At 38.8% G+C, this 9,670-nt stretch overlaps 1 protein-coding gene across 1 annotated transcript in view; it reads right to left on the reverse strand.

Annotated features, from left to right (window-relative positions):
* The window catches only part of LOC133634198 (transcription activator BRG1-like), a 52,723-nt gene extending 44,025 nt beyond the window's left edge, over positions 1–8,698 (reverse strand). The window contains exons 1-8 of the mRNA XM_062027281.1: positions 8,571–8,698; positions 8,035–8,264; positions 2,452–2,584; positions 1,853–2,377; positions 1,687–1,782; positions 801–1,059; positions 604–730; positions 365–538 (exon numbers count right to left, since the gene is read on the reverse strand). Of these exons, the coding sequence (XP_061883265.1) occupies positions 365–538; positions 604–730; positions 801–1,059; positions 1,687–1,782; positions 1,853–2,377; positions 2,452–2,584; positions 8,035–8,253 (1,533 nt within the window). The 5' untranslated portion in view covers positions 8,254–8,264; positions 8,571–8,698. The remainder of the gene's footprint in view (positions 1–364; positions 539–603; positions 731–800; positions 1,060–1,686; positions 1,783–1,852; positions 2,378–2,451; positions 2,585–8,034; positions 8,265–8,570) is intronic.
* Between the last annotated feature and the right edge of the window lie 972 nt (positions 8,699–9,670).

Below are 9,670 nucleotides of genomic sequence, written 5' to 3' on the forward strand. Positions count from 1 at the left end.
GTATATTTAGTCAATAAAAAAGTAAAAAGTTGAAATTTTATGAAAATAATTTTATATTTAGTCAATATAAAAGTAAATAAAAAGTTGTAATTTTATTTTAAAAAAACAATTGTATACTTAGTCAATAAAAAAGTAAGTAAAAAGTTGTAATTTTATGAAAATAATTGTATATTTAGTCAACAAAAAAAGTAAGTAAAAAGTTGTAATTTTATTAAAGTACTTTTATATTAAGTCAATAAAAAATAAGTAAAAAGTTGTACTTACAGGACAAAATAGTCATATAAATAAAGTTGTAAAATTACAATAAAAATATCTTCCTTGATGAAAGTTTGGATATAAAGAGGGAGTGCCAAGAAAATCAAACCTGATGTTTCTGTCTGCGTTTGCGCTCCTGCTCGATCTTCTGCTGCTTCTCCAGTTTCTCGGTGATGCGCGCCTCTCGCAGGCTCTGTCGTTTGCTGCGTTTGTAGGCCTTGGCGTCCAGGGCCGTTTCCAGGGCCGTGTCGCGACGCATGCAGACCACCACTTCCTGTCGCAGCTTGGCGGGCGCACACAGAGCGTCACAAACACAAAGGAGCAGCGTTGAAAAGTGTCGGTGTTTACTTGTCTCTGGAAGTTGAGGAGCCGCAGAGCTTTGAGTTCGATGGTGGCTTTGGTGCGTAAGTCTCCTGCCAGGGAGCCCGGCAGGTTCTCCAGCTCCACGATGCGATGAGTGATGCGCGCCTGTAACCTGCAGCGGGGTGATCACACGTCACAGTTCTTCCCGGAGGATTCCGAGTGAGACCGGAAGATGCCCATACCTGTACTCCCTCTCCTGCAGGATTTCCACCGGGTCCAGACCGCAGGGTTTCTGAATGGGGGTGATGCGGCTCTGCTTGCCGTGGTAAGGCATCATGGTCGGGGGCTGCGCCGGCTGGCCGGGGGACTGGGTCTGCGGAGGCATGACGGGGGAGGCGGCGGGGGGGACGGAGGGTGGAGCGGGGGAAGGTCGGCCCGTAGGTTGAGGAGGGATCAGTTTTTGGGGGGCGTTGGACGGAGCTGCCGCGTTCACCATGGGACCTGGAACAAAGTGATGCAATCAAGACTTGAAACTTGGACCAAATCACAGACCTCACATTTATTAAGTCTACTCCAGAGACAAGCAGGCTGGCAGAGGACAAGGCACAGGAGAAGCAGGGGACAGCCAGCGAGGGACCACACCCCACGCGCACAGAAAGGCGGCCCAGAGACTCCCCGCAACCGGACGGGAAGACCGCCCCCGCCCCACCAGCAACCGGGCCCCACGAGCCCAAACCCCCCAACCGCTGCCTCCGGAGAGCACGGCGGGGCTTGCCCCAAGCCACCCCGCCCAAGTCGGCCGCCGCAGGACCGCCCAGCACGGGGCCACAGGAACCACCCACCCCGCATGCAGGGACCTCAACGATGGAGATGGAACATCCAGCAACTGCCCTGTCGAATCCTCCCCCTCAGGGAGAGGCGAAATATTTAAATAATAATAATAATAATAATAGTAATAAAATAAAAAAAATAACTATAATAATGTTTAAAAATAATAATATTTATAATAATAAATGAAATAAAATAAAATAAAATATACAAAAATAAAAAAAGATCACAGACACGCTGACACAGACTGTGTTCACCTTTTTGGTAACACGTTAGTTTTATGAATTTAAACAGCCGAACCTTCAGGCCAAGACTTTGGTCCGTTGTGGTTTTGTCCTTGCATCCCAGCTAGGTTCCCGGACGGACCCGGTGGGGGCATATTGGGGCCCATCATTCCTAGAAGGAACAGTTTTTAGGGTTGAATTCATTTTTTTGTATTAAAAACAGATTGGGAGCCCCGACTCACCATGCGCTCGAACGTAGCCGGAACCCATCGGTCCTGGTGGTCCGCCTCCCGGGGCCAAGCTCTGCATGGGCTGCTGCATCCCGGGCATGGGCCTCTTCCCTTGCACGGCCATCTGGAGGTGGTCCGGCAGGGGCTGACCCCGGGCCAGCATCTTGTAGGCCATGATCTGAGCTCTCAGTTGGTGCAGCTGGCTTTGGTTGAAAGGAGTGGGACCCCCGGGGCCGCCGGGACCTCCGGGTCCGGAGAGGCCACTAGACGATTCAAGGCCTGCCACGAGGTTGGGGACAGTGGAGCTCAGACTCGGTCCGGGACTGGGACCGGGCCCTGCATTTCCGAGTGTTCCGGGGCGGTTGTTGGGGCCCAGGGTGTGCTGGTCTCCACTGGGACCTTCCAATGGTGTGGATCCAGAGCCGGGGCCGATGGAAGAGGAAGATGAGGAAGAGGACGGAAGTAGAGGTCCGGATGGGGGACCGTTTGACGGGACCGGACTGGAATGGTCTGAGCCGCCTAATGGGGAGTGATAACCTGGAGGACACGGAGACATGTTAGAGACCGGGACACGGACATCTGGAGCAAATGGAAGCGCTTGATTTGCCGACCTTGTGAGTGCTGGTCCAGAGGACTGGGTGGGGGGGCCATACCACTGTGCCCGCCCGCTCTCACGGACATTCCTTTCATCTGACTGAAGCGAGCCTCCTCGCTCAAACTCTTGTCATGCATGGCCTCCATTGGCTGGAAACACAACGGGACACTTCAGACATATGCAAATGTACGTAAATACCGCAAATTCCGGACTAGAAGCCGCATTTTTCCTACGCTTTGAACCCGGCAGCTTATAAAACGGTGCGGTTAATTTATGGATTTTTCTTCGCGCCATCTTTTGGACGAGTTCACTCACTGCAGGTGCTGCATTGCCCTTTAGTTCAGAGCTCATCTAGACCAGGGTTTTTCAACCTTTTTTGAGCCAAGGCACTTTTTTTGTGTTGAAAAAATGCAGAGGCACACCACCAGCAGAAATCCTTTAAAAAAACGAAACTCAGTTGACAGTAAAAAGTCGTTGTCGCAATTGTTGGATATGACTTTAAAGCATAACCAAGCATGCATCACTATAGCTCTTGTCTCAAAGTAGGTGTACTGTCACCACCTGTCACATCACACCCTGACTTATTTGGACTTTTTTGCTGTTTTCCTGTGTGTAGTGTTTTACTTCTTGTCTTGTGCTCCTATTTTGGTATTTTCCTGTAGCAGTTTCATGTCTTCCTTTGAGCGATATTTCTACTTTGTTTTAGCAATCAAGAATATTTCAGTTGTTTTCATCCTTCTTTGTGGGGACATTGTTGATTGTCATGTCATGTTGGGATGTACTTTGTGGACGCCGTCTTTGCTCCACAGTAAGTCTTTGCTGTCGTCCAGCATTCTGTTTTTGTTTACTTTGTAGCCAGTTCAGTTTTAGTTTGGTTCTGCATAGCCTTCCCTAAGCTTCAATGCCTTTTCTTAGTGGCACTCACCTTTTGTTTATTTTTAGTTTAAGCATTTGATACCTTTTTACCTGCACCCTGCCTCCCACTGTTTCCGACATATACAAAGCAATTAGCTACCGGCTGCCACCTACTGATATGGAAGAGTATTACACGGTTACTCTGCCGAGCTCTAGGCATCAACACATCATTTGCAGACTATAATTACTGGTTTGCAAAAATATTTTTAACCCAAATATGTGATGTGGTTGAAAAACACTGTTCTAGACGTCCATAGCGATTTTACTCGTATGGATTCTTCATTCAAAACTCGAAGCAACGTTTGTAAGTTTTACAATATAACTAGGCAGTGACTAGGATGGCAGAAGTGGGGGATAGGATTTTATTTTTATTTTAATTGAGCAGTTCTTATTTCAATGAAAATAAAGAAAAGATTAATTTTGCTCGAAGACAATTTGTTGATGGCAGGTGAATATTTTCTAATATTGGGGCAGACTGTCCAACACACACACACACACACTGAGTTAACTTTCAGTTTCGATCTCCTCCGAGGCTAGGGCAGCAAGTTGGATGAGGAGGGCGGCCATTTGAGAGAACGCTCCTGACTTTAGACGGCTTGGTGGTCTCTCCAGCGCTGGCATTGGTAAAGTTTGTACTTACTCCTTTTTATAGACGTGTCAGGAAAAATGTTTCCTCCTTTTTAGCAAAATAAACCCTCAGAAATGACCTTCAATCTGCGACAAGGAGATAAACGCGATGAAAACACGTACGTATCATCATTAATGATGTCATGAGTGACCAGCCTGTCATGGAAGAGAATGTGTGCGCTAAGCCTGAAGTTAAGTTTCACTTTCAATTCTTAAGTTAAGTTTCAGTTTCATGTTGAGGCGTGCGAAGCCAGACAGACAAAACTCCTGATGGGTCGTTCGCTTGCGTCTTTGTCTTGTCTCAACTGTCTTGTAGCCTCGTTTTGCACTGCTCTCCGAAGTCCAAACAAAGGGATCGATCAACTGGCCTCTCGACAAAACAAGACACGATGACAGGACATCTGCTAATTGGAGTAAGCGTCGCCCTGGCGTGTCGACAAATTGGAAGATGCCGATCGCCGTTCAAGGTACCGTAAAGCTGCGATAAATGGCAAACTGGACAACATCTTGGAGACGCCCCCTGCTCTGCATGGCGAGGAGAGATTTCCCCTAGCGGACAGTGCGGCAAAGACGCAAAAGTGCTGAGAAAGGGCCAGCTAATTGTGAAGGATTGCGCAATCCATTTCCTGTATTTCCTGTATTGACAGGAAATTCAGCCATTTTTATTTCATTAAGTAAAATAGGAGGTGACAAGCAAATATTTAAGCATTTATTTTCAATAACAAAAAAATGACCACTATCAGTTGTGATTATCAGCATATATTCTGCATATTTATAAAGAAAAACAAACTACGCTCCTTTTGCTCACTTATGAGACGCAACCCTCTGCTCACAAGTTTAGTCGATCAAGTTTGCACGTGTTTTAGTACACGCAAACTTTTTAAGCACACTGAAAAATTAAAACATGCTGGTGGCCATTCTGTTATATTTCATTTTCCAAACCAATACCATATACAATGTAACCATTAGGGCGACCTTCAATGTTGGCGAACATTAAAGGCCCCGGGGACCCAAAAGGGTCTCAGTCATTAAAGTGGTAAAAATAATTAATATATTAATATTTGTTATCACTTTCAACACTTAAATATCTATAGATGGACTTCAGAACTATCAGTATATTATACGTTTTGATTATTTTTTATGTTTTATGCCCTTTTATGTCAAAGAAAACCCTGTTTTATGGCACCCCCATACCATCACACATGCTGGCTTTTCAACTTTGACCCTAGAACAATCCGGATGGTTCTTTTCCTCTTTGGTGCGGAGGACACGACATCCGCAGTTTCCAGAAACAATTTGAAATGTGGACTCGTCAGACCACAGAACACTTTTCCACTTTGCATCAGTCCATCTTAGATGAACTCGGGCCCTAGCGAAGCCGGCGGCGTTTGTGGGTGTTGTTGATAAATGGCTTTGGCTTTGTATAGTAGAGTTTTAACTTGCACTTACAGATGTAGCGACGAACTGTAGTTACTGACAGCGGTTTTCTGAAGTGTCCCTGAGCCCATGTGGTGATATCCTTTACACACTGATGTAAAGGGAAAAAAGAATATATATATATATATATATATATATATATATATATATATATATATATATATATATATTATATATATATAAATATATATATACTTTTTTTAATCGATTTTTGATTATTTTTCATCGATTAAGAATTGTTATAAATAAGAATCGTGATTAACCCGAAAAATAAATAAATAAATAAAATTAAATATTTCCTTTTATTTTAATCGATTAAGAATTGTTACAAATAAGAATAGTGATTAACTTTAAAACATTTTTTTTTATTAAAAACAACGTTTTTTTTCTTTTTTTAATCGATTTTTAATTCTTTTTAATCGATTAAGAATCGTTACAAGTAAGAATCGTGATTTATTAGAAAAAATTTTTATTAAAAAAACTTTTTTTCTTTTTTTAATTGATTTTTAATTATTTTTAATCGATTAAGAATCGTAATTAACTGGGAAAAAATTAAAACAATTTTTTTTAAATCGATTTTTGTTTCATTTTAATCGATTAAGAATCGTTACAAATAAGAATCGTGATTAAGTCAGAAAAATAAAATATATTTTTTTCTTTTTTGAATCGATTTTTGATTCTTTTTAATCGATTAAGAATTGTTACAAATTAGAATCGTGATTAACTATATATAAATATATATATGTATATATTTTATTTTTTTTAATCGATTTTGGATTATTTTTAATCAATTAAGAATCGTTACAAATAAGAATCGTGAATAACTTGAAAATCATTTTGTTTTGACACCCCTACTAATTATACAATAAGAGTAAGATTATTCATTTAATTTAATTTGACTATTTGAATGGGACCCGGGCCTCTCTGTAGTGGAAAAGATGTTTGTAAATTAAAATTAAAATTAAAATCGATTAAAAACTTTTTCTTTTTTTTTTCGAGTTAATCATGATTCTTATTTGTAACAAAAAGGTCTACAACCCCTGATGTCAAGCAACTGGGTCCAACAATACATACCAACATTTATTTTAATTATTAGAATTTTTTTTTTAGCAATTTTTAAGAAAGAAACAGCTTACACGGCAGTTTTGTGTTATTTAGTGTCAACATTGCAACTTTTTCACATAAAATTTGCTCTTTTATTACACTTTTTATGGGATTTTTTTGTATTAGTATTTTTAAATCAATTTTAAAAAAAGTGCCTTGGACACTTTTTTTTTTATAAAAAAAAAATGTTTTTGTTGAATAAAATTCTACTCAAAAATGTTATAAAGTCAAACACAAATAAGGCAACAAAATAAGTATCCAACACTTCTCTTTTCTAAAGTCAATGTGTACAGCAGATATAGATCATCTACTTCAACCATATGATTTGTCTGAATGACTGGACAAGACAGATTAAAAAAATTAATAATTTAAATAAAAAATGTTTAAAAAAATGTTTTAATCAATTTTGGATTATTTTTAATCGATTAAGAATCGTTACCTAAAAGATTAGTGATTAACTAAAGAAAAATAAATACATATTAAAAATGTTTTATTTTTTTAATCGATTTTTCATTATTTGTAATCGATTAAGAATAGTTACAAATAAGAATCGTGAATAACTTGAAAAAAATTAAATAAAATACATTTAAAAAATATTTTCTTTTTTTAATCAATTTTTGATTATTTTTAATCGATTAAGCATCATTATAACTAAAAATCGTGATTGAGTCGGAAAAAAAAATACAAACAATTTAAAAATATATATTTTTATTTTTTTAATCGATTGTTGATTCTTTTTTATCGATTAAAAATCGTTACAAATAAGAATTGTGACTAATTTGAAAAAGTTTTTTCATAACATTTTTTTTCTTTCTTTAATCGATTTTTTTATTATTTTTAATCGATTAAGAATCGTTACAAATAAGAATCGTGATTAACCCGTAAAAAAAATATGTATATGTTTTTCTTTTTTCAACCGACTTTTAAAAATATTTTTAATCGATTAAGAATAGTTACAAATAATAATTGTGATTAACCCGTAAAAAAGAAAAAAAACAAACTTTTTTTAATTGATTTTTCAATATTTTTAATCGATTAAAAATTGTTACAAATAAGAATCACAATTAACTCGAAAATCTTTTTGTTTTGACACCCCTACTAATTATTGAATTACCTATTTAATTTCATTTTAATGTTTATCCACTTCAGAGGGCGGGCCCCTCTGTAGTGGAGAAGTAAAAGTTTAGGAGCAATTTTTAAGAAAGAAACAGCTTGCACGGCAGTTTTGTGTTATTTAGTGTCAACATTGCAACTTTTTCACGTAAAATTACCCGTTTGCTCTTTTATTTCATTTTTATGAGTTTTTTTAGTGTTAGTATTTTAAATTTAAAAATAAAGAAATAAAGGGCCACATCTCTTTATGTGGCCCTTTCGAGGGCCACATAAAGAGATGTGGCGGGCAACATTTGGCTTCCGAGCCTCGACTTTGACACCTGTGTCCTCAGGTGTCCAAATGAATGATCCTGTAGCTAATATTAATACTGCAGTACTTAGCAGTACTTGCAGCAGTTCTGACCTTGTGCATGGCGTGCATGTTGTCCTGGCTGTACCCGGACGGGCCCGGCTGAGGGAGTCCGGAGGACGGGGGTCCGGGGCTGGGTCCCATCATGCTGTGGGAGGAGCCCGCGGGCGAAGGACCCGGGCTGGGACCCAGCATGGCCCCGGGAGAGGGACCTGGGCCTGGGGACGGACCGGGGCGAGGGTTGCCTCCCATGGGGGGGTCTGGGGTGGACATGTCTGCAGGATCTGTGGGGGGGGGGAGGGGCCACGTTATCCGTGTCAAAAATTGCATTAAAAAAAAAAAAAAAAGAGGTGATCACGTGACGTCGTGAATCACCCCCGCACTAGCACAGCTGGACCGCACACCTAATAATAATAATAATAATATGAATATTAATAATAATATTGATACATATTGTGTGCTGGGACGTGAAAGCGGGCAATGGCGCCTGACCCACCTGCACCTGCACCTGCACCGACATCCTGCACGGACGTCTGCGCGCCTTCGTGGGGTTTTTGGGTGACGTCATCACCGCCAATAATGACACTCACCGCGTTTGGCGTTCAAGCGACGACGTGTTCGACGGTCGAGGCCATGGATGGACTCTCCTCCTCCTTCTAGCACCTTCTTCTTCTTCTCGCCGCGCTTATGACCGAATGTCTAGTCACCGCTCGGCGACAGTGCGCATGCGCGGACGGCCACGACGTCGCCGCGGCGTGATGTGCAGTCAGGGGAGAAATTTGTGCAAAAAGCACGGGAAGATATTATTCATGTCTGTCAACACGTTGGACTGCTAAAATGTTTTTTACGCCGAACAATTTGCAAGTAAAAACCATTTTCTTTCATTAAAAAACAATTTGCAGGTACAAAAAACACTTTCTGCAAGTACAAAAAAATGTTCTTTTCAATAAAATATATTTTTTTCAAAAATACAAATTTTCTGCAAAAAAAAAAAAAAAGATTAGCAAGTATATCATTTTTTAGCCCCCTATTTTTTTTTTTGCAAGTATGAAAACAGTTGTATTTCATCAGAAAAAATATTTGCAAGTATAAAAACAATTTTAAAAAAAAAATAAAAAATTCTGCAAATAAATAAAAGATTAGCAAGTAAATAAAAAAATAGTTCCCAAAAATTTTTTTTTGCAAGTATAAAAACAGTTTTATTTAATCAGGAACAATATTTGCAAGTATAAAAAAAAAAACAATTAAAAAAAAAAAAATTCTGCAAAAGATTAGCAAGTAAATAAAAATTTTTTTCCCCCCAAATGTTTTTTTTTTCAAGTATAAAAACTGTTTTATTAAATAAATAAAAAAGATTAGCAAGTATAAAAAGTATTTTCTGCGATCCATCCATCCATCCAAGTAAAAAGATAATTTGATTCATTTAAAAAAATGCACATACAAAAACAGTTTTATACAAGTAAAAACACAATTTTCTTCAATTAAAAATATGATTCTGGACAATATTTTTTTTTTCTGCAAGTAAAAAAAGTAGAAAAACTATTTTCTGCGATTAAAAACGATTTGCAAGTAAAAAGACAATTTGATTCATTAAAAAAATTGCAATTACAAAAACAGTTTTATACACGTAAAAAAAATATTTTCTTCAGTTAAAAATAAGATTCTCGGGAGTAAAAACTTGTTTCTGCAA

The sequence above is a fragment of the Entelurus aequoreus genome, linkage group LG18, assembly GCF_033978785.1.
Source record: "Entelurus aequoreus isolate RoL-2023_Sb linkage group LG18, RoL_Eaeq_v1.1, whole genome shotgun sequence".
Lineage (NCBI taxonomy): Eukaryota > Metazoa > Chordata > Actinopteri > Syngnathiformes > Syngnathidae > Entelurus > Entelurus aequoreus.